At 52.0% G+C, this 23,734-nt stretch overlaps 9 protein-coding genes across 9 annotated transcripts; 4 read left to right on the top strand and 5 right to left on the bottom strand.

Moving 5' to 3' along the window:
• Positions 1–1,963: 1,963 nt before the first annotated feature.
• On the top strand, positions 1,964–4,015 carry PFLUO_LOCUS655 (uncharacterized protein; the record flags this gene model as incomplete). Its single annotated transcript, XM_073784144.1, has 3 exons — positions 1,964–2,256; positions 2,395–3,323; positions 3,390–4,015. The coding sequence occupies 3 exons, from the start codon at positions 1,964–1,966 to the stop codon at positions 4,013–4,015; spliced, it is 1,848 nt and encodes a 615-aa protein (XP_073634752.1).
• Positions 4,016–5,141: 1,126 nt separating this feature from the next.
• Positions 5,142–6,564, bottom strand: PFLUO_LOCUS656 (uncharacterized protein; the record flags this gene model as incomplete). Its single annotated transcript, XM_073784155.1, has 3 exons — positions 5,142–5,260; positions 5,341–5,990; positions 6,056–6,564. The coding sequence occupies 3 exons, from the start codon at positions 6,562–6,564 to the stop codon at positions 5,142–5,144; spliced, it is 1,278 nt and encodes a 425-aa protein (XP_073634753.1).
• A 607-nt stretch (positions 6,565–7,171) lies between these two features.
• On the top strand, positions 7,172–7,893 carry PFLUO_LOCUS657 (uncharacterized protein; the record flags this gene model as incomplete). The annotated part of the gene is made up of 4 exons (XM_073784166.1): positions 7,172–7,547; positions 7,606–7,664; positions 7,747–7,774; positions 7,853–7,893. The coding sequence occupies 4 exons, from the start codon at positions 7,172–7,174 to the stop codon at positions 7,891–7,893; spliced, it is 504 nt and encodes a 167-aa protein (XP_073634754.1).
• A 467-nt stretch (positions 7,894–8,360) lies between these two features.
• On the bottom strand, positions 8,361–10,664 carry PFLUO_LOCUS658 (uncharacterized protein; the record flags this gene model as incomplete). The annotated part of the gene is made up of 6 exons (XM_073784177.1): positions 8,361–8,605; positions 8,660–9,425; positions 9,480–9,848; positions 9,908–10,269; positions 10,321–10,416; positions 10,463–10,664. The coding sequence occupies 6 exons, from the start codon at positions 10,662–10,664 to the stop codon at positions 8,361–8,363; spliced, it is 2,040 nt and encodes a 679-aa protein (XP_073634755.1).
• Positions 10,665–10,780: 116 nt separating this feature from the next.
• On the bottom strand, positions 10,781–12,038 carry PFLUO_LOCUS659 (uncharacterized protein; the record flags this gene model as incomplete). Its single annotated transcript, XM_073784188.1, has 5 exons — positions 10,781–10,925; positions 10,980–11,140; positions 11,196–11,821; positions 11,875–11,901; positions 11,954–12,038. The coding sequence occupies 5 exons, from the start codon at positions 12,036–12,038 to the stop codon at positions 10,781–10,783; spliced, it is 1,044 nt and encodes a 347-aa protein (XP_073634756.1).
• A 1,773-nt stretch (positions 12,039–13,811) lies between these two features.
• On the top strand, positions 13,812–14,509 carry PFLUO_LOCUS660 (Sorting nexin-3; the record flags this gene model as incomplete). Its single annotated transcript, XM_073784199.1, has 3 exons — positions 13,812–13,889; positions 14,076–14,397; positions 14,481–14,509. The coding sequence occupies 3 exons, from the start codon at positions 13,812–13,814 to the stop codon at positions 14,507–14,509; spliced, it is 429 nt and encodes a 142-aa protein (XP_073634757.1).
• A 719-nt stretch (positions 14,510–15,228) lies between these two features.
• Positions 15,229–17,268, bottom strand: PFLUO_LOCUS661 (uncharacterized protein; the record flags this gene model as incomplete). The annotated part of the gene is made up of 1 exon (XM_073784210.1): positions 15,229–17,268. One exon carries the CDS (start codon positions 17,266–17,268, stop codon positions 15,229–15,231), a length of 2,040 nt encoding a protein of 679 aa, XP_073634758.1.
• A 432-nt stretch (positions 17,269–17,700) lies between these two features.
• On the top strand, positions 17,701–18,229 carry PFLUO_LOCUS662 (uncharacterized protein; the record flags this gene model as incomplete). Its single annotated transcript, XM_073784222.1, has 2 exons — positions 17,701–17,762; positions 17,821–18,229. 2 exons carry the CDS (start codon positions 17,701–17,703, stop codon positions 18,227–18,229), a joined length of 471 nt encoding a protein of 156 aa, XP_073634759.1.
• Positions 18,230–18,648: 419 nt separating this feature from the next.
• Positions 18,649–20,276, bottom strand: PFLUO_LOCUS663 (uncharacterized protein; the record flags this gene model as incomplete). Its single annotated transcript, XM_073784233.1, has 3 exons — positions 18,649–19,023; positions 19,053–19,541; positions 19,602–20,276. The coding sequence occupies 3 exons, from the start codon at positions 20,274–20,276 to the stop codon at positions 18,649–18,651; spliced, it is 1,539 nt and encodes a 512-aa protein (XP_073634760.1).
• Positions 20,277–23,734: the final 3,458 nt, after the last annotated feature.

Consider the following 23,734-nt stretch of genomic DNA (forward strand, 5'->3'; position numbering starts at 1 on the left):
ATGCAGAGCGCTATTTCTGTCAACATCCAGTTCTAGATCATTTTATCGGCATGCGATGGGATGGGATGGGATGGGATGGGATGGGACGGGACGAGTGGCGGGGCGTTGGCACCCTGGTTTATCGATTGGGGTTCTTTTTGTGTCATCTCATTGTTTTAGGTACTTGTTCTTGACGTTGGGTATATAGATCGTGGCGTTAGTTATAGATAGAGATATGGATTCGGATATTTACCCATTTGTTCATCGTAATCCTTTTCTCCGCAGTCCGGCGGATCGTGTATGTGGAGATGCTTTATCAGACTCCAGTCCTCCGCTCCCCGGGTTGTTGTCTATTGGGATCAGGAAAATACATCCGGTCTGCCTGCCGTCGCTACCCCCTCTTTTCCGTTGCGATTCGGTTATCATGTCCCCGTTCGGATGGGCACTTGATATCCCTTGGATGGCGGTGGCATTATCATTGAAGCAACTGGCCCCACGGGTTATTTCCAGTGGAACTAAATTAATTTTGTGGAACCCGCGATCGCACCCACGGTTCTATGAAGATCCCGTCCAGGGGATCCACGGACAGGGCGCCAAGAAACGCTAGAAGGCGCAAGAAGGAGCTTGCTGCGTAACACTACGCACTGAGGATCAAGTATTCTCCTTGTAAAGGAGGTCCACAATCATTCAGCTGGATCCGAAAATCCCTCATTTTAGAACACGAAGATTTACTAGTCAACCCGCAGTCAGGCAGACTGGATTAGCATGGAAATGAACGCCCGGCTGTCCCAGCTGACTTGGTCAAACACGAATCAAATCGAGGTGGGTTCTCCGGGGCGTCGGAGCGCATTCGAGTGTCATCCGGTCTTGGCTTTCCGGCTGGTTGTACAATTGTCCAAGAGCGTGGAAGTATGTATATCATGTCAGGGCAGTCAAGCCCGTGCCAAAAGCCCAAAGTCAATGCTAGACTCCCGGTGAACAGATTCGCTCAACTCTCTGATTCGAGAGTGAGGCTTAAAATGCGGGGGTGGCCGGTTTGTGACCGCGTGACTTTTGGTGCCCGACAAAGTGACTAATGCAGCCAGGGGGGATATCCAAGAAAATCCTCGATCTGGCTCGTTGCAGATTCCGCGCCCATCGGGGAAATTCGGTAGTGTCTTGCATTCATCCAGTGTAGGTGACGTCGGAAGGATTGTGGGTGACGAGCCTAGATTGTCACTGATAAGCAGCTACGCTCGGGGGGCTGTGCTATAGAGGATACGCCTCCGCCTCATATTGCGATCCCGCTTTGGAGAGATGGAAGGCTTGCTTCAGTGCCGAGGAGACATGCGGAGAGGCAGATGGGTGTCGAGTTGAGCGCATAGAGGGCGTGCCGAAGATCATTTTCCGCCTTAAGCCATGGCGGAGCCAACGCAGAAGACCCATCATTCCCCGACCCCCGGCATCGCCTCAATGAAGCGAGTCTGGCCGTCTCGACTTCAAAACCAAGGTGAAATGCCTGAGGATTAATACACTCCCCTCCCCCAACTTTTAATTCCCCCCTTTCCGCAGGACTTCTTGCGTAGTCCTTCAGTCAAACCAAACCATGCTGTTTTGACTTTTCTTCTTTTCAGTTGTATGAGACCCTGCCCATCACCTAGTGCTGATCCTCCGCCTTCCCTCTTGTCCCGGGGAAACTACACGCCACCGCTGCTATGGACTCCCAACTATATCTATCGGGAACAGAGATGGCAGCGTCGTCATCGCAGAGTTCGGCTTCAGTAACTGCCGCCCGTGATCAACAGCTCATGGCCACAGCTAATCTTTCGAACATCAGGAACTATACGGCTTCTGGGATCCCTCTCTCGGAACTACAAGCCGCACAACTAGCCAAGCCGGGCAGCCAGAACATTACGACTCCGAAGCAGCAGCCCCACCCGTCGGCTCGAGGGATATGTATTTCGAAATTCGTGGAATCGGAGGGGGCGATTTATCTATTGAGGAAATGTTGGCCCAGTCTCCATTGGCCCTGGGCCAACCCCAGCATGATTTGGGGCTGAAGCAAGATGATTCCCTGGGGTTTGACATGCCTGCCCATAAACAAACGCAGGATCTCGAGTTCAGACGATATCTCCAACAAGCTGATGAGGCTCGGAGTTCGAATCGGCTCGATGAGGCTCTCTCAATGCTTGATGAGGCCCGCTTGATGCTCCAACGTGGGACCGGCTCACTTGATATCAAGACTCAAGAGAACGAGCCGGCAGCAGGATCTCGGAAAGAGCCGACCAAGGTGCCTAGGTATCATTGCCTACTTTGTCCTAAGGAGAAACGATCTACTCTTAAAAACCACGGAACGTTTAAACGCCACGTTGAGACATATCATCAGCCCCAGTTTAGATACTGGTGCCCCCGGCGTTGCGGAGATTACGCGTATAGACGTGACAAGCTCACAGCGCACGCTGCCAAGCACCATAATGTGGTCAAATTCGAGCCCACGGAGATCAACAATGTCCGTCAAGAATTGGCTTGCCCTACCCAATGTCTTCTTTGCCCCAGGGATGTTCAAAGCTGGGATGAGTTCTACAATTGCCTCGCTACCCACTCTGAGATCGATAACCCCCCAATCAACGGGGAGACCTTGTGGCCCAGCTCCAAGGCCGGTCAAATATCCAAACTCTCTCGGCATGAGCGAAAGGCCAATGAATCCAGCGATCAGGTCCCTGAGAGCCGGTCTAAGCGCCCGAGAATAGATGATTATTCCTCCTTGAAGCCTCCACCGCCACCAAAGCCACAGCCGGAGCCTGCACAAAAGTGCCCCCGCTGTCCTCATATTGTCAACAAATGCAGTCAGTGTTTCCGGGAAGGCCAATGCCACAAGTGCGCCGCTGATCAGCTTGCGGTGCAGTCCCCTGGTGGACACCCGGCTCCTGTCAATCAACCGATTGCATTCCAAGGCCCTTCATATGTCAACCCGCGTGATTTGACAACGCCTGGATATTTCCAAAGCCAAGGATTTGGCCAAGATATGCAGGCCGGCGCTGCTTCTTTCCCCACAGATCCATACACATATACCGGAGCGGTGTTTTCATGGCCAGGATCGCAGGGCTATAGAACCGGCACCAGGAACGCCCGCTACAACAGTGGTAACTTGGGCATCGGAGACGACCCCACGATCATGATCGCTACAGTACCAGAGCCCAATCTTCCCTTGCTCTATGACAGTCGTCTCAAAGGCCCGTCTGTTATGGGCCCGAGTTCCGTGCTGCGGAGACTCGGCAAATGGATCAATCCTTTAGCCACCAAGTCTCAATCTGCCGGGCTACCCATGGAGCTTCTTTCAAGCGTGCTTCCTGGCACCTGGGACTGTATGTTCTACTACCCCTCCACCCCCAATAATCTAGCGAGTCGTCTGTGCTCATACCTATTACCAGATTTGTCCTTCGTCCCACCGCAGAGCAGCCCGCCTCCGCTCCCGAGTACTATCGAAGGCCTCGAGCCTGTTCCGGAGTGCAACTGCCCATGCCGCGCCATGCCTCGTCCGCAGTACATAGCGCGTACCCGCAAAGCATTATCTCCTGACAGAGACGTCGAATTGACATTCAAGGTTGCCGTGGGCGATACAGACACTCAGTCTCGTGGGCCGGGCCACAGCCATGCCCTGCGGACAACAGTTCAGGTAGTAGTGCGGTTGCTTAAGCTCCGCTCGTCCGTGGCCGCCGAGTCTTCAGATAAAAAGCAGATGAACAAGGTCCAAGAAGGCGACACGGACGAGACCGCAGAGGCCTCATCCCTGGAACCCTCTTCTTCTCGGTCTGTCACTGCCTTTTCAAGCTCCAAAGAAGAGCTGGAAGGCGAATGGGCTTTTACTACCGATCTCGAGTGGCTACTCCAGAAGCTGTTGGATTCGATGAATGGTGCGGGGGGTGATACGTCCTCGAAACTGATTCCGCATGACGCCGATGATGAGCTGAAGTCCGTTTATGTGCTTATCATGCATGTTGTCCTTTTCTTCTTGAACATAGGCCACCATGCTGGCGGTATGCTGCTGACTGAATGATTCCTGGCCTTGACTTGGGAGGTATCTTTCTCTTTCTTTCTGCGATATCTGTCTTGCCTTCTCTTTTTCTGGATATATTGCATGCATTGAAATGTCGCTATCCTATGTTCTGATCCTTCTTGCTCTTGATGTTGTTGCATATTTCCTTCTGTACACCATACCACCGTCCTCTTGTTTTCTGATTAACCCAGGTTGAAAGCCTAGTTCTGCTTTCTGGTAAGCACCCTTTATCTATCGACTTTATACGCTATCCATTCTGATATTGGTCTAGGGATTGTGTACATACTGTATAAGTCTTGTATACTACAAGGGGCGGTTATGGTTGACTTTGACTCGAGGTTCTTGATTTTTATGATCTTCTTGGTTCCCACGCACGTTATGATTTTTACGAATTTGATGCCAGGCATTTCAAGGTTATTATGGGTATTATTATGGTTTGGCATGGTCACATTACATACTGCCTCTCAGTAGTAGACGGTGCTAGCATATCTGGAATTCAACATCGCATTTTGGCCTATCTAGTCGCAGTCCTTCCTCACACCTGGAAGTTTATTTCTTCGATCAAAGCTTCGGCCACATATGCATCGTGGATCCACATGTCTGGACTGCAGGTATAATGGCCTAAGGCCCCCGCCGCCTTCTGAGGATTTATGCTACATAGGCTTCGCGTCATGTACAAGTAATGCTGTGTATGGGCATCCACCAAGGCAAAATAAAAGCAGCAGACTCCATTGATTTGCATCTAATACATCAGTTGAATCGAAAGAAAGAAAGAGAAGAGGAAAAAGAAAACAGTTAAGAAAGAAGCTAAAAAAACACCCAGAGATCTCGAAATCCAGAACGAGCCCTAGTTTTGCTGCCCTTGCCCTTTCCCTTTCCGTTTGTTTCCTTCCCTTGCATGCATGATGGGGAAAGGACAATGACAATAAAAAAAAATAGACGTCAGGTTTGTTGGCGAGAGTCAGTAGGAATCATGGCGTGAAGAAAGTCCTTGGACTGGAGTTGAGAAATGGAGGCAAGAAAATGTACTCCGTAATCAGCAATGCGTTCCGCATCTTATCAAAAGCAACGAGGGGCGAGGAGAAGCGAGGTTTCTTGTTGAAGGTATGACTTTCCGGTAGGTCGTTCACTCCTGCCGGCTGCGTTTCGCGCCGTGCGGGTTCCACGATGCATCACCACCACCGCCTTGGTTCGGGTTGTAGAAGCCCTGATTGAAGCCTTGGTTGGGGCCCTGGAAGCCTTGTCCTGCAGAGAAATGAGTATCAGCAACTAACTGCTAAGGGTTTGACGCATGGACGAAAGAAGAAAAGTAGATCTGAACCCACCTTGCATGCCCATGTTGCCGCCCATTCCACCCATCATTGGGCCCATGCCCCCGGCCATGGGATTCATCCCCATCCCTCCCATTGGATTCATACCAGGCATGCCGCCCATCATGTTCGGTCCACCCATGGTATTCCCACCACGACCACCACGCATCCCCCCCGGACCACCGCGCATGCCGCCCATCATGTTGCCGCGGTTATTGAAGCCGTAGTTCTGCATTCCACCACCCATCGGCTGGCCCTGGAAGCCACCCATCATATTGTTGGGTCCGGATCCGCCCTGGAAGCCACCGCCGCCACCGCCCATGGCATTGAAGTTGTTGCGGTTGTTGAAGCCTCCTCCCATGTTGCCGCCCATGCCACGGTTGTACCCACCGCCACGGCCACCTCGGAAACCACCACCGCCGCCGCCCATGGAGTTCATGCCGAAGTTCTGGTTGCCGCCAGCGTTGAACCCGCCGCCACCGCCGACGGCCCGGTTGTCTTTGCGCATTGGCGCGTCCTTGGGGAGGGTTTTGAATGGGTTTGCGTGCGGATTGGTGTAGATAACCACGTGCTTGCGACCGGAGGAACCTGTCAGTCCCAGGGACTCGATCTTGTGTTTCGCGGCTGTAGCGGCTTGCGGAGTGGTGAATTCCACGAATGCTTGGCTGTTTCGTATATTCCGATGATGAGCTTCAGTGTCAATGGCTGGGGGGATTGAGGAGATACTCACCCTTTGCTCTTCCCGTTCACCTTGTGCTCGCTGAATGTGACATCCTTCAGCCCGTCCTCGCACTCGGCCTGGTTGACCCACCCCCGAATATCGTCATCGGTTGTCCACCAGAACAGGTCTGAGATGAGCAGTGCCGGCGTGGCATCCGGGTCCGTTGATCGGTCGTCATATTCCTTGCGCTTCACCCCGTGCGGAGCGGCTGGCTCTTGTGGTTGTGGTTGTTGTTGCTGTTGCTGTTGCTGTTGCTGTTGCTGTTGCTGTTGCTGTTGCTGTTGCTGTTGCTGTTGGGTCTGAGTCTGATGCTCTCCATTGGTCACTGCCGACGGCTGCGAGGGTTCCGTTTTTATTTCTGGTTGTTCGACCTTCACATTGTTCTCCGGAGGCGGGTTCTCGGGCGCGTCTAGCACAAGCTCCGACGAGTCGTCCTGCTTAAAATCCGGTTCGTTGGCATTGAAGCCACCGCCATCCCCGTAGATGTCAATATCGAAGTTATCGTCCTCGGTCGCCATTGCGCGCACTAGATCAGCCGAGGGCCAAGCTCAGAGCAGGTAAGTGGACTTGATTCTTGTGAATAAACTTCTTCTTTGTTTCTTTTTTTCTCTCTTCTGGTGGTTTCAGTAATACATGTCTGCAGAGACAGGCCATCAATTAGCATGGAGGAGTCATTTCCCAGAGAACAGCCCATAGGCAGCAAGTCCCAGCACGCTCCCAGTGCCTGCTGGACAAAGAGAACAAAAAGACAAAAGATACACAGACACACAGTGCTCAGTAATACGTACAATCCGAAGAGAAAGAACCCTGGTCTCTGGTGATAAGAGAAGCCACACCTGGAGTGCGATGAGATAGACAGGAGAGAGCTCGAGCTCGACGCGTGGGTACAGGTCCAGAAGAAGGAAAAGCGCGGTGCCTGGAGAAGACTGATAGAGAGACAAGACCAGCTGCCACAGACAGGCAGTGGATTGGGTGTGCGCACAAAAAATTGGCGCGCACAAGAAGATGATGAAAGGGGGCAGGCACAACTCTCCCAGAACGTGAACCTTTCAACGCTGTCACCACACAGTTTTCCCCTGTTCGCCAAAAAACACCACTATCCTAGAAACAGACCCTGTTAACAAAATGGCTCGTCGTGGTCGTTCTCAAAAGCAGAAGCGCAAGCCGAAGCAGAAGCAGATGGCAAAGCCCTGGTTTGATGCGGTTGAAGATCAGCCGGTCTCGGATTCTGCCCTGCTGGAGGCGGTGGCGGAGGGCGAGATAATCCGTCCCCGAGAGGCCATTTGGCCCGACCGCGAGAGACACCCGCAGCCCATTGACTTCGACTACGACAAGCAGTTCCTTTGTGCCCTCTTGCTCAGCTACTTCTACTACCTCGAGTTTATCTACCAGACTCGTCTCTCAACCCGTGTCAAGATGTCTGAGACTCTCCAGGAGCTGGCTGATATCCCCAAGGATTTCCTGCGCGATGGCTCGCAGTTCATCCGTCGCTGCACCAAGCGTGAGTCGATGAGATGACTTGCTTGCTGCTCGGGCCAATGCTGACCTTCTATCGCCAGCCGACAAGGACGAGTTCTACAAGATCTCCTACGCCGTGGGCTGTGGCTTCCTCGTGATGGTATGTTCTCGACGATCTCCCTCCCCACCCCCCTCTCCGCCAGAAGATCTCGAGCTCGTGCTGACCTTGTCTTTCTTTTCAGGGCGCGATCGGTTACTTTGTCAAGCTGAGTAAGTGTGCCCCAGCTTTGTGTCGACGAGTTCCAAGCTCCAGAACCTCCCTGCTAACGTCGGTGCTCTCCCCCGCAGTCCACATCCCCGTCAACCAGGTTCTCGTCGGCGGCGCTTAAGCTCGATTCGCATGGTCAGTAGCGTCGGTCGGTCGGTCGCACCCGTCATGAGATGAGTGCAGATTACTACAAGAGGAAGGACCCCGGATTTCGATTTCGATTTGCGCATTTGAAACCCCCTTTGTTCTGCCGATGATGATCTCTATTCTTAACTTTTTCTTTTCTATGTACTTTTATCTTTACGGGCGCATAATCTGGACGCACCGGGGGGCGGTGCGATCCATGAGATACCCTAGCATCGTTGAGCAATCCACAACAGGGGGTTCTTTCTGATCAAACCCTGGAGAGAGAGAGAGAGAGAGTTTCGTATTTGCAGTTCATATCACTCGTTATTCTTACATGCTGAGAAGCAAGCAGAGCATGTGTAGGCAACAGCTAATGCACCAAATCAATTCCAAGAAGACATCGCCGTCTGCTGAACACCCAATATCTCCAATTCTATTTCGCGATCCCAATGCTTTTTCCCCCTACCACTCCGGTGAATCAGGTTCACTGTCGACAAACAGTTGCCGGACAGGCCGGCTTCGCAGTGGGCGGCGCGATTGAATGGTCGGGGCATTGTCACGGTTCTCGTTGAACTCGGGGATCGGCCGCAGTTTGCCGTCGTAGTTTCGACCAACTGGAGGGTCGCCCTCGTCGTCTGCGGCACCATCGTTCCAGGAATGCACCGTGCAGGTACCCGTTGACCCGCCCCATCCGTTCCAGGATGATGCTAGTTTGGGTCAGCTATGTCCCCATGAACCAACCGCATTGAGAAATCACTTACCTGCCAGGACCGGCGCATTCGGGTGCCAGCTAACGTCTCGAACACAGGTCCGCCACATCATCTCGCCGCCCATCCCATACGCCGCCGAGAAGGGGTCTGGCTCGCGGGGCCGCGAGTTCTGCGTTGCGGATCTCACGTCGATCGTACCAGCCAGGGTGGCGTCCAGGTTGTACACGTATACTTTGCCGTCTTCACTGCCGCTATAAACATACCGAGAGTTGGTACTTCCGGGAGGAGAGAAGTGGCAGCGGATCAGAGTCTTGAGAACGCGATGGCCACGGAACGTGACAACTGAGCAGTCGTGCGGATGTGGCTCGTAATAGTCGTCTGGGTATGGCCCATGGCGGTAGTCAAAGTCAGTTGTATAGATGTTGGGATCGATAGTATCGAATTTGGCGGTCGTCATCATCTTTCGCAAATCCCACAACTTCATGGTTTGGTCTTTGCCGTTTGACAGCACGTATCGGCCATCACCTTTGCTGTCGACGTAGGTCAGCCCCTCGGTGTGGCCCATGAATACTCCTGCCTCGCGCCCATCGCCCATGGACCGCCGATCCCAGACTCGAAGTGTCGTATCATCTGAGCCAGAGTAGAGGATGTGTGGAGAAGAAGAGTCTCCGAAACAGACCGCGTTGACATGGTGCTGGTGGCGACCTCGGAGATTGAGGACTGTCTGTTTCGTTTCGAGATCATACACAATCACCGAATCCTCATCTGTTCCCGCGACGAGCTCCCGGCCGTCTCCAGAGAACCGCAGTGACCAAATCTACGGACAGTAAAGTCAGCCAGTCGCCCTCAGACAATCTAATGCAGAACATACCCCAAAGTCAGGACCCCCCCAGCCCTGCCGCTGACGTCGCCGACCGGGAACTGCGGAAAAGTCCAGCACAGTCGGGTCCGAGTCATCCTCCGGATCTGTTGTAGCAAGGTAGGCTTTGCTTCGTATTGAACTGTATACGAGAAACCGGTTGTCCGGACTCAACGTAGAGTCGGTGATTGTCCATCTGCCGAAAGGATAGTCGACAGTCTTGTAATATTTCCATTCGTATGGATTTGATGTATCGTACATCCGAACCCGGAAGTCCTGGGCACAGCAAAAAAAGAAGTTTCCGTCGTCCGAGAACTGTCCAGAGTAACTTCGTGCGTCGTAATGGATAATCCGGTCTGCGGTGGAGCCCGGTATCAGCTTCTACATGGTTGCGTATTAGCTCTGTGCACTATGCTTTTCGTCATCCCAAGGCTACATACCTGGGAAATAGCCTGGTCCGCTCTCTTCTGCACTCCATGTACATCAATTCCGAGTTCTCTCCACATTAAATTCATTGCAAGGGCCTTTTTGCGCTGTTTCAGGCGATCCACGTAATACTGGTCGGATCCAAAATGGCCCTCTCCCATCAATTCTTTGCCCTCGTCGCTAGGCACTTTAGGGTATTCAACGGGCCCGGTCCTCCGCCTGGTTCTAGGCCGGTTCCTGAAAGCACTGAAATAATAATCATCTTCGTCGTCGTCTTCGTCGTCCTCTTCCTGCGCTAGACCGGGCCATCCGTTGGACTGGAGTATGTGTTGGAGACCGCTCGATGCGAGTAATTCAAATAACCGCGCGGCCGGAACTGTAAACAAGTATTAGCAATTGTTACCCTTGCATTCTCTCATGAACATACTGCGTGGGTGATCCCCCTCCTGTTCCTGCTCGTCTTGATCACCTGTTGCAAGCTCAATTTGGATATTTCCAAGAGTGACATGCGGGTTCTCTGCGGCTGGACAGTCAGAACAACTGTCGGGCCAAGCGTAAAGACTTCCTACCGTCTGAAACTTCTAACCCCTCGCCGTCGTCATCCGATTCATCGTCCATGTGGTCCTCCCAATCATCGTCATCCTCGGTTATATCTTGTGCCGGGTGGTAATCCATATCTAGCTCATCATCTTCCAACCATTCCTGCGCTGGATGCCACACAGTAGATGGGTTTGAAGGCGCCTGGTTGTCAGAGGATCCGGGCGAGGCCATCATGGGGGCGTTGAGAATGTTGAGTGAAGCAAGTGAGGGGGCTTATCGCTAATCGGGTTATGTCATCGCCTCCCTTCCAATCTCCGTTAATTCCGGCAGTAAGTATACAGACTGATTTATCTACAGGAGACCTTTACATGGCACTCCTTGTTCTTCACAAAGAATCCTTCCCGAATGCCACTATCCGCTACTTCCACCCTTTCCATCTCGAATAGCCTAAAGATTGTGGCCAGTGTTTTCAGCATCTCCATCCATGCAAAGCTTCGGTGCAGTCAGCTTCGAATTATATCAGACCAAGAACAGGGCAATACATACTTTCGCCCGAGGCAGGCGCGTGGCCCTAGAGAGAAAGGGTAAAAAGAATCCAGCAATGTTGAAGATGTGCTGTCAAGCCAACGCGATATATCAAATTCTTCCGGCTTGGCGAAAATGGCCGAGTTATGGTGGATATTCAATGTAGGCACACTAACCAAGGTCTGCCATAATGTTCAGTATCCATTGCAGTGCATCCTGAGCAAGGCCAATACTTACACCTGCTGGGATATATTTCCCAGCGACCACCTTTCCTCCAGCCGGCGTCACTCGCTCCAAGCCTGTAGAACTAGTCGGCTTGAATCTCATCGTCTCACGCAGAACCGCATTTAAAACGGGAAGCTTATTAGCGGTCGCAAAATCAGCCACCCAGCTGTCTGGCATCTGTCCCGGAAAAGCCTCATCCAGCTCTGCCTGAAGCTGTCTCCGGACCCCCGGCAAGCGGGAGACCATATCAACGACATTCGTCAGGGTTGAGCTGGTGGTATCACTGCCACCCACGATAAACGAGATGGACTCGGCAATAATCTCTTTCTCGGAGAGAGGGTTTCCATTCCCTGGATCTTTGGCATTGAACAGGAAACTGAGGAGATCTCGTCGCGAGTCCTGCTGGTCTTTACGGAGATAGTAGGCGTCTGTGCCTATTGTTGCCAATTTCGACGTTGCACGCAGGCCGTTGGGCCAGAAAGGGTCCAGAAAAAAGTATTTCATGAGAGGACGGAGGAATTGTGGGACGTGGCCTAGTGCATTGAGAACTTCTCCACGGGCATCAACTGTTGCTATAAGGTTGAGGTGGTCACTCTGCTTGTCCAGGAATCCGAATGATTTTCCAAACGAATAATCACCTGCATTCATGTTAATCAGCTGGAGGTAAGAAGAACGTGCTGGGAAGACTTACTGATCACGTCGAAAGCTAAAAAATTTGCTACTACGGGCTCAATTTCCGGTTTCTCTTGGAAGATATTGATCCAACTTACCATACTCGTTGAAATCCAGCTGCGCTCTTCCAGAATTACCCAAGCGGCGAAAACACTCCGTTAGCTTCTGGATATGCTCGGTCATGTGAGGCTCATATTCATTCAGGTTCTTCGCCGAAAATGCCGGACTCAAATATTTGCGTTTCCGCTGGTGGATTTCAGGGCTTCTGGTATTGAAAAGGACAGGCTCGACCTGATGAAAGGGTATATAGTCTATACGAGTCAACTTGCCAGGAACAGTGAAATTGATTCAGACGGTGGAGCTTATCTTCGTAAAAGGGGCCTTTGGTAAATCCCGACCTATGGCCATATACTGTTTCCAGTGCTGCAGGGTTCGAGATGGAGATATGGTTGGGTGCAATACGCACAAATTCACCATGTCGTTGATGCTGCTTCAAAACGGAGTCGGAACGCCTGGCTTGTCGACATTGAAGGACGATCCACAGTGACGAAAACTTGGCGTAGAATGGGCCCGGAAATGGCGCCAATGGACCAAACCACACCTTGTAGATGATTGTGCTGAGTGTCTGAACAGTGGAAGACGACACGATTTAACACTCATTCGTCTAGCGGGGACTATCGGGACATACCAATACTAGTAACCCTGATAGGTAATATGGTAGCGAGGTATCTTGCCAGAGAGCGAGAACGGTCGACATGATGGCTTCAAGACCTTGGAATTCTTTCATAATGACCATTTTTCTTTGGCGTTGTCTTTTTATGTTACTTTCGGGGGTAGATCGGCCCAGACTCAAACAAGTACCCCGTGTTCCCCGCACCCAGTTCATCCGCGGGGAAGCATGGTTTTGTGTTCGTTCACCTTCTTACAAATCTAGCTTGTGCTTTGCTTGGAGAAGACCAAAATTATTGTTCCCGGGGGCAAGTCGGACCAAAAGTGTACGATGGATTAACTGGATAATTACTAAGAGCTCGAGCTAATAATTAACTAACTAATGTGGAGCCTGCGAAGTATAATTGAAAAGAGCGAGGGCGTTCTAAGATAGCCTCATCCTGCATGCTGGAAGTCTATTTAATATTGCTTCCCACGCGGTGCCAAACCTAAGGCTTAGTTTGGATGGATTTATATCGCAAGGAGGATTAAATCTTTTAATATCTATGATCAGCACATGGCAGCGGTTGATTCGCCCACATCTGTAGCTGGTTCAACCCTAGTATCGGGTGCAGAGCTCTAACAATGGTGAAGCGGGATTTTTTTGCCTCTGGCCCTAGACTCTTGCCCTTTGGCGGTTACACTGCCAATCAAGCCCCAGGAAAGGTTGAGATGAGATCTAATTCGTCAGATTGATTGTAAGGCTGACGGGGCCGCAACTTCATGACGCTAAATGTTTACTGTACATAATTCTGCCTCTGATCAACTTGAGGATTTAGAAGATGATCGCCACAAAGGCAAATCAGGAGACAAGGATGTTACAGCCTTTGGTGGGAGTTGATTCGAGCAGAAGTGACTATGATCATCGATCCTTGGATGATCGGGCCATAGATTACTCGAAGCGCAGCCTCAAGGTTTACCAGAACAGAAGTTCAATGTGTTAAGGTATGATTCTTGGTATACGTTCGCTCGGGACTGCCATTCTACGGCTATAGAAAGCGTAGGCTAACTTACACTTCTAAATGATAGCGATAAGCCCCGGCCCGGATCAACGATCCCCCGCAGTCTCTCCGACAGCAGCCAAGTCGAACCACTTCTTCTCCACGCCAGCTCAGTCGCTCCTCACCTCTGTCGTTACGTTCTCCCCGGATTTATCTCCCGCTCAACTGCTTCTAGCTCGTATTCTGCATTGTTCACATTGCTCCTCGCTCTTTCTGGACACCGGCGCAACCCATCCACCCCGCAACCATGCAGCACGTCCCGGAGTCCCGCCAGCAGACCTTTGAGGAGATCTACGGGCCCCCGGAGAATTTCCTCGAGATAGAAGTGAGTTACGGCAGTGATCTATGGATTGAGACCTTCCATCCAAAATACCAACCAACTCTGACCTCCCCGACATCAACATCCCGCACCCACCATCTCGACCCCTCATCACCCCACCCCGCCCTGCCCACATGCTCCCTCCCCAGGAATAAATTGAACCAAACCTAACCAGCATACCATCACAAATAGGTCCTCAACCCGCAAACACACGGCACATCACGCAACATGTACACCTCCTACGAGATTGTCTGCAAAACCAACATCCCAGCCTTCAAGCTGAAGCATTCCATCGTGCGCCGCCGCTACTCGGACTTTGAGTACTTCCGCGACATCCTGGAGCGCGAGAGCACGCGCGTCACCATCCCGCCGCTGCCAGGGAAGGTGTTTACCAATCGGTTCAGCGACGATGTCATCGAGCACCGCCGGGAGGGGTTGCAGCGCTTCTTGCAGATTGTTGCGGGACACCCGCTTTTGCAGACGGGGAGTAAGGTTTTGGCGAGCTTCATACAGGGTAAAATATTCTCTATTCCCACCCCTATATCTTTCTTATGGCTTTGACAACTGTGCTGGATCGCCGCTGACCGTTCCACACAGATCCGAACTGGGACCGGAATGCGTGGTAAAGCCATGAGGCCTTTTTAATCATTCGTTCGTCACAGCCGGCATGGCATGGCATGCTAAAAGTCTGCCGTATTTATTTCCAATTTCTGTCTCCCACATTTTCTTCTTTCTCTCTCTCTCCCTCTCTCCCTCTCTCTCTCTCTCTCTCTCTTCCTCTCTTCCTTGCACTTCTACGGTCTTCTCTGGTGGTGGCCAGAACCTGTACGTTACTGCTCCTCCGGTTTGTTTCCGCCGCTTTTGTCGATATCCTCTTTCCTACGAATGGGCGTTTGTTTTTGTTTTATATCCCTTTCTTGCAAGGCGCAGCAATTTGCCTTGTTCTGTCATTTGGATCTCATATCGTGTCTTTTCTCGGTCTTAGTGCATAGTGGGAGCGACTCGGTCTGCTGCTGAATCTCATTTCGCCCTGTTTCCGTCTTATCCACTCTCGAGTATTGACATCGACATTATGAATTGTGCGCATCATTGGGAAGTTCTACGATCTTTGGAAGGAAGGTATGAGAATGAAATTGGAGAAGATTCAGAGCCATCGTATACTGCGGGATATCGATCGAGGTAAAAAAGAAAGCTTCCATCATGACAATAAACAAAAACCCGAAAGTAAAGAACAATCTGTCAACCGAAAATCCAACACCTGGAATGCAATAAGAAATGAACGGCAGATGATCTCTTTTTTCGTTTCCGACAAGTACATACAAACAGTAAATATCTCCTCTTTGGGTCAGTTCAGATCATCCCAAACCATTGGAGCAAGCGTATTGTGCCCCCACGGGGTGTCAACTCCGGAGGAAGCACTTGCAGTGGGATTCTCATCCAGAGAGAACGAAAGAAAACCCGCCGACGCCGGGACGGAGGAGGCAGAAGGTTCAAGAAAGCCTTGTGCCGGTACAGGCAGTAAAAGAGACGAATCAATAGGGCCTGGGTTAGACAGCGAGCCGCTGGGGCTATGCCGAGGTTTCGGTCGAGCAGCACGTGAGTGGGAGGTTGCTGGAGGCCTGGGCGGGCTCTGTTCGCTACTATTAGCCGCCTGATCTCGCGGCGTGGAGGTGGATTTTGTAGAGGTAGATAAATCCTGGCCGGAAGCTTGGGTGTGTAACGCGTTGCCGCTGACAGATCCTCCGTCTTTGTAGGCATGCGGAAACTTGGTGCGGAATCGGTCACGGAGATCTGCCGGTCTGCGATGACCAAGGTTCAGGCGGGAGTCCCGCTGGATGAGAGTCCATTGGAAGCCATGAACAGCGTAGCCTTTCAGAAGGGCCTCATCTTCGGCAGGGGTGAAGGGCCGGCGAGAGCGACGCTTGGGTTTCGTGGTAACATGAGGTTCGGGAATGCCGAGAGGTACGAGGGTAGGTCGTGACTGGTTTGAGAGTGTAGCGGTGGATCTAGCCGAGGGCGGTGTTTGGGGTTGAATGCTGCCACTGCTACTTGGGGTGTCCGTGTCGGGTGGGGTAGACACACTCGACGTTGATGGCACAATAGATAGGGCAGGTGGGCTGCCCGCGCCGGAGTTCGTTGACTCTGACCCAGTGGTGGCAGTTCGTCGCGGTTGTAGAGGGCGAAGCTTGACAGGTGTATTTTCACGGCCCTCCCCATCTGCTTTAGAAAGAGAGTTGGAGAGCACGGTGTGGAGTTGTTGGATTGCTTCATTTGGATTGGCAGCCCGGTATGCCCAAGGATAGCAAACGCGGAATCTGTCCTTCAAATTGGAAGCGGTTCGCTTGTTGAACTCAAGTTCAGGCTGCGCGAGTATTGTCTTCCAATTTCCAATGCCGCACTTAACGACGCCGCGAAGGAGTGCAGTCGTTTCTTCTTCCGTCCACCGCCGCACATTCAAGCGCGACCGGCCTCGGGTCTTGGGTGACATGGGCTCATTTCCTTCCTCTGTGGGCACCGGTGACTCCTTGCCATCTCCGGACTGACCTTTCTCATGTATCGTTGGAGTTGGGTCGTGCACATGCTCCACTGTCTTGGGAGGCTCCACGTCATCATCGCCCTGGCCGTCGTCTTCATTGCCTCCGAGAAGATCTTTGTCGTCGAGAGTGACACCGAGGATCTCCTCGAGCCTCGCTTCTCTCCGTTCTGAAGGTTGACTGTTGACAAGGCCTGGATTAGAACTCTGCGAGGTCCCAGACTCAAGAGCCTCATCTACCCGCGAGGGTTTCGTAAGGAGCTGAGTGATGGACCCTGCCTCGATAGGCGGTAGAAGAGCAGCGTTGGGCGGAGGCTCGTTCAGACCATTCAGAATGGCAAAAGGTCCAAAGGGTGGCGGGCGTTGTTCCTTTTGTGCCTGAGGTATCGGCAGTTGCAGGTGTTCGCCAAACGATTCTGCCTGGATATCTAGGCGGCGACGCTTGCGAGGCCCATGGAGAGCGTGATCGTCGAACGAAGAAGCAAAGGGCACCCTTTCCAGAGCTCGAAGGTTGACAAAAGCCGGCAGAATCGGTCTTGGGGGCGGCTCCACATTCGACTGCGAGTCCGCAGAGGAGTCGGCCTTGCTCGATCGAGCAGCATTGAGGAACTCCGTCACCGTAGGAAGGCTTGCATTTGACTTGGCCTTTGCAGGAGCATTGTTGGGAGAAGTGCTAGTCTTGGAGATCTTCGAATCTCGAGCCCCACTAGCATTGGGTTCCAGAGGCGATGGGGCACTTAGGGTTCGTGAAGAGACGGGCTCGCGCAGCGGTGCGATCCGTAACGACTGGAGTTGTGGGAGGTCGCGGAGCAGCGACTCATCCAGGGGCCGAAAGACACCACCAGTATCCATCACTGGACATCGGAGGAATCGTGGGCAGATGAATCGCAGAGACAGCAGGTCATCGCGTCCATCGCTCTCGATGGGTAAGAATGACAGTCGAAGCTGCGATAACGTCGATAACTACGGGCTGCGACAGCGCCCACTTGCGCGGTACTCTACGTCATCCAGAGAATGCGGAACTATGGGACTTTTGGATCTGATTTTTCGGGACTAATAAATATTAGAATCACTCTACTATCGATGTTTACTCTTATTGTACCTTGCATTCTTATTTTTGTCTTGCTACTCTGTTGTTGCTGTGGCATTAGGCTCGCTTCCGATGAGGCGGACAGCTGGTCCGCCAAGACCAAACCCCAGCTCTCAAACCAACCTCTTGACTGCACACGAATAACCCGAATTATCAGACAAACGCCCATATCTCTCCAATATACACGTCTCATAATGGGCACACTCTTTCCACCATGGCCAAACGTCCTATTCGGGGTGCTCGAGCCCATCTCGCTGTATGCGACCCTCTCCTGAAACGCATGTGACCAAACATCCCTAACGCTCCAAATGCAGAGCCCTCGGCAGCCTGTACCCGCTCCACGATCTTGAAGGATTTATCGCGGGCCAAACCCCGAAAGCCGCAACGGCGCCAATTTTTCATCCCAGCAGCATGGCGCTGGCCTACCAACTCGGCAACCTGTACTCCCTGCTCTTCCTGGTCGGCGTGGCTGTGATGTACAGCACCAACGAGCCCCGCGTGCTGCGGAATTATGCGGTCGCGCTGGCTATCGCGGACATTGGGCATGTCTACGCTACCTACCTGGCGATGGGCTGGGAGGCGTTTGTGGACGTTACTGCGTGGAATGCGCTGACCTGGGGCAATATCGGAGTCACCGGGTTTCTCTTCGTCAATAGGATCGCCTATCTCTGCGGTTTGTTTGGTCCTACGAGGGCGCCTAAGGCGGCGGGGAAGAAGGCCTAAGACGTTTTTCTGGTTGGCGGAGGTCAATTTGGTGTATTGATTACCGATTGCGGCCCGATTACGCTTTCTGGGTGATTGTTCTTGTTGATTTGTTTTTTTCTATATCCTTGGATATAACAGACAATCTTATAACTTATGATTCCCCAACACCGGACTCCTTCGCTCCTAACCCGCGCTGTCAATGCTAAAGAATGCAGAGTAGACATACAAGTGGGCAGTCTCGAAGGAGAAATAGGGTATAAATCAGACATGCCTTTCATGCAATGTAATACAGTACCTGATGCACTGACGGCCATCAAAGACACCCAAGACAAAGAAAGAAGCAATCGAGTCGCAATACACACCGGTGACGTGTGACCTGCAGCCACGCAAATACAACAAGGGGTGTGTGACTTGTTAAGAATAGACAGGGAATCAGATCACCGTTTGAAAGAAAGAGAGCGTTGCAGATAATGGAGAAGTGGCTGTAGCACAGACTCGCCATTCTGCTTGTAGTCACGAATATGCGGGAGGAGGAATGGAATGCCAGGGTATTCGCTGTAATGCTGTCGGTACGCCGAATAGTTTTGGGACGGATTGAAGAGAAAAAGTAAGGTGGGCGGAAGAGTAGAGTCCAGGGCGACCATCGAACCGGTGTTCCGGGCTCGTGCAGTAGAGATGCTATATTTGTGGAGTCCATCGAGGAGGGCCGTCAGGGAGTGATAGTTGCGCATAGTATAGAGATTCTGTCGGAGAAGGCGCGGACGCACGCTAAGTTTGAGCAATTGCCATTTTCGAACATGGGGGCTGAGGATCTGAGAAAAGAAAATATAAAAAAGCTCACCTGTGCACAATCTTGCAAATGTGGAATCAAATCGGGCATCGCGGAACAGCATTCCCAGACCGAGGTGCTCAGAGTACGCCAATTGGCTAGGAGGTGCTTGACCTCTGCATCCTCTGCAACTAGATTTGTTCGCGATAGAGCCGCAAAGTCGACCTCGTCCGTATGCTTTAGAGTGTGAGCTAGGTCGCCTGGCGTCGTGGAGGTAAGACAGTATTCCAAAAAGGCAATCGAGGTATCGAATGGGAGCTTCCAGTTCATGCCCGTAGTATGGATGTATTGCCGCCGGAAACGGACCGCTAGAACAGTAAATACCTTGAGAATGGCCGTTAAGCTAGGAGGCTGATCTTTGAACAGAGTCTGAATAGGCCCTGAGATGAATTCGAATCCAGGGTTAATCGAGCGAAACACCTCGCGGTCTCTCCTTGGTTGGACCGTTATTATACTTTGAACCACAGCCCGATGAGCAAACGGACTTCGGGTGCGCAGTTGCTAGAAAAGAAATGGGTCAGTATTCAGTCGAGCCTGAGGTTACAATGAAACAAAACCGACCTTTTCTACCTCTAGATAAAGAGGAATGTCTTCCGGGTAGACGCGCAGATGATCCAAAAGGTGAATATGAAGAGCCGTATGCTGTAACAAGAACCATTCGATGGAAACTGCTTCGTACCCAAGAGAGGCTCGCACAATCTCCTCGAAGGCAATCTGAGTAAAGTGAAGATGACTCTCGGCTTCAATTGCCGCGGCGACTGCGCGAGAGTCGAGCGAATGGCCTGGAGGCAGCGGCGACCAGGACCAAGGGGCTAACTTGATAGGCGTAATACTCGAGCGGCGCAGAATTTCCTCGACACGCTGTAAGTGCGAGAGATTGGCGAGAAGCTGGTGCTCTCGCGGCTGCGATAGTGCGATGAGAAAGTTGTCGATTGTGTCTGCGTTGCGACTTAACAACGAGCTTCGCGGAAGGGTCTCATCACGGAAAAGGCCGTAACGAATCACATGGCTGATCTCTTGGATATTGAATGCCCAAAGCACGGTGGTTGCCTCGTCTTCCCACCAGCGGTATGAGACGAAGAAGCGAGGAATCTCCGCGATGGACGTGAAGATGGACAGGTAGTCGGAACGGGGTGCGACGGCCATTTCAGAGGGTGAATTTCGCTGCTGTATCACGGATTCCCACTTGGGAGGTGGTTCGAAGTCCGATTCCTCGTTGGGATCGATCGATTGCATTTGTATTGACAGCCACAACCACCACTGAATCCCATGGGATCATAGATAACAACGCATTGGGGGTAGCAAGAATCCACGCTAAGGCCCATGTGACGCGGCGTTTTTTAATAAAAATGACTATAGACTGGGGGGAAGTGTCAAGGTAGCTGTGAGGATCCCAGTATATGCAGTATGTGTGGATGAGTGTGTGGAAGAAAACCAGAGCGAAAGAAAAAAAGGAACAAGCCCTTCGGAGATTCCGGAATGGAGCTATTGGAGACTGACACTAGCAGAAAAGAGAGGCAGGCCCCTTTGAGTGTAGTTGCGGCGCCACGTTGGACACATCACGAGGGGAATCGCCTGGGACGCCAGATGGACTGGGCGCATTGAAAAAAAAAAAGGACAGAGCGCCAATCCTCAGTTTCCGCTCTGCTGGGTGTCCCGGCACCCTGGCCAAGTCGCTGGAGAAAAAGGGGCAATGATTATCCTCCAGATCGGGGAGGCACCGAAAGGGAGAGAGCAGGGCAGCTCGGTTCCGCCGTAAAGAATGCCTGGGGAAAGTTCGCGATTCGGCCTGATCACTACAAAATACCGGCTGGGCTGCATCCTTCTGGCCGGTTGCTAGTATGACGGTTTCTACGAGTGACGGTCGACCCGTCAATCCGAGGGAGGAGCGGTCAAACAAAATAACTCTAGTTCGATCTGAAGGAGTTCTGGATGCTCCATAGCACTGCGCGGGTCTGCGCTCCGAAGAAGTCGGTCAACCCCAATCCTTCGCACAGCAGTGTGGCTTGTTGAGAGCTCCCGGGGGAAACAGCGGGGCATGTTTAGCAGCAAGCTACAAGTCTACTGTATAAGTGCCAGCTGTGGCACCCCGACCGATATGGCCCTGCAAGATCTCTTATCCTTCAAGCAACCCTGATAGTTACAAATCGAAGAAGCTCATCATTGTGTCCACAGCGCCCACTCCGTGAGCGCTCCCGCTATTAACTTGTCGGGAAGAGGCGGGGGGCCGGACGATCATGATGGAATTTAAACCTTCGCCAGCGCTGATAAGGACTGATCATAGGCTGGACTGACAAAGAACGCTTGGTTCGGAAAGGCTCCACGTAACAGCGGACCGCTCATTCCTTTGGTTTCATCGGGGCCAGGGGATGCTGATCTCCTACAAGGAGTTGGCGGTGATGGCCGGGGTAGGAAGTCCGTTCATTTCGATGAACCAATTGTGATGGCAGTATCGGGAGGAAGATCTTGCGGTCTGTTAAGAGAAAGGAGATGGAAGGACTGAAATCCTTGACCGCTGACGCTTAATCAAATCAGGTCATGGAGAACAAAGCCATTAGCCAACTAAAATCTATGGCCCGAACTCTAACCCGCAAACTCGCTGAATTAAATGGCCAATAATACGAAGCAGGCGACCACTACAGCTCTGAATCGGAAATAATATTGATCAGCAGCGTAATCCGACGGAGATCTCCAGTGGCCTCTACCTACATACTCCGTACCGTCTACGTGCATCCAGAGGTCTCCAAACCAGCCTTGCCATCAGGATATTCGAGGCAAGCTATGATTTGTTCCTAATTGAGTTTATCTGACGTAGGTTACAGCGTTGCCATTGGGAATTTTCCTTTTTCATATGGCCGACAATTTGAAGCAACAATTTACACTGTAAGGCTGGTAACGAGATCGGCATTTGAGCATATGTCATCAAAATACCCCAACCAGACAATCAGATAAAAGTTACAAGTGCCGGATCCAGGGGAATGGAAAGCCAGATCTAAAATATGATCGACACATTCCGGAGCCTAACCATAGAATGGAAGTCATTCCAGTCTATCGGGACTGTAGTGTTCTTGGTGGGTTCATACGAAGCATAAACGCCTATGCCTGTAACCCTCGGCTGTGGAAACAGAGCGTTGCACGCAGGACTGATAATTGCACATTGCAACGTAATTCGGACGAACCGATGGATATCCATTGACCATTGACTCGATCTCAAGATATCCTGCAAGCGGGCCCTGCTGCAGAACCTGGATCAGGGTAATCCATACTAGCTGCAGGAAGCTGCGTCGCGCTGTGTAGCCTCTCTGCAGCCACAAGTCCCGGTCTTTGCACGTTTAGCCCACCCCACCCCTCTAGCTTCTGATCGGATAATAGTAAAAGGGCCTCTCTCCGCACTACGTACATATAGCGGCGCAGTTGCAGGTTGCATCCGAAACTCACATGCACCATAGTAGTAGCGGCACCGCTGCGCTGTGTATAATGCCAACCCAGCAGAATGGCGCTTGGATTTCCCTCGTGGGGGGGCCTGGACTGTGGGACGGCCCAGCCCGGTTATGCGAGGCAGCTAGCGAGCTCGTTGATTGATCAGATCTACCCAGTAGATACCCTTCCCGTCAACCATCGGGTCAATAATAATGGCAAAAAACATCCCCGTCTATCGTCAGCGTTCCGGGCACGGAAGGGGGTGGGCGGCAAGTGCTAGGGTTCCTATTGGAGCTCAATAAACTCAGGCTATCGCAGATCGGGGAGTAACTGGCCGGATGGGTCTGATTAGCGAGATCGGGGATCAGTTCGGTGTCGCAGATGCCCACCGATCAACTCCTATCGCGGGTCTTTGGTGGTTTGCATTGCGTGCCTGAGAAAGTATTTGTGTTTTTTTTGGGGGTGCAGGTTCGCTCTTTTTTTTCGCCCCTGAGCTCTTCGTTCTTCTCTCTGCCCTTCGCCAGGGCGGAGGGACTGCCTCGAAGGAGAAACACGGGCCATCTCTTACGGGAGGCGGAAATGAGCTCCCAACTCGGGCAAATCTTGTGATGGTGCATTGCATTAGTTTGACTTTGTGCATGCTCGTAGCAGCACTGTGTCCATGTGAGCAGCCATCATCCGCGTAGATTGGTTGTCGGAGTTGGTGAGTTTCCGATCGGCCGTGAGTTATTCCTCAGAGAATCGAAATCTACAGCGAACTCTGCCAGTTCGTAGTTGCCTGAACGCTTCTGAGTGAAAGACCATAATGGTTTATATCTCGGTCTTCAGCCCCCGTTGGATGACCTCCGTGTACTCCGTTCCGTGTAAGGTCCGGGGCGGACTAAATGGCACCGAGGATACTGGAAAGCTGAAAGCCGGGGTCATTGCTGTCGGGATTCAGCTGGCATCCGGATAGCACGCGGTAGAATAGTTGTGTACCAATTGTTTGTCGGTAGAGGGTGGAGTGTAGGCACTGCCGATGCAGTCAGACTGATACTACTCGTCCTGGTTCTCGGCGAAGAGGGCATGGATAGCAACACCTTCTCGCAAGTGAGAATTAAGAGAACTCCAAGGGCAGAGGCAGAAGAACCAGGACCAATACGCTCATCAAATCATTCGAACAACGTTAAATAGGTATCATATCACTCGGAAACGAGACGGTTAGCCCGTCCCAGATTGTTTGCTATGGATCGAATCTACGGATCGAAAACATCGTCCAAGCCCATCAAGCCGAC

The sequence above is a fragment of the Penicillium psychrofluorescens genome (assembly GCF_964197705.1).
Source record: "Penicillium psychrofluorescens genome assembly, chromosome: 1".
Lineage (NCBI taxonomy): Eukaryota > Fungi > Ascomycota > Eurotiomycetes > Eurotiales > Aspergillaceae > Penicillium > Penicillium psychrofluorescens.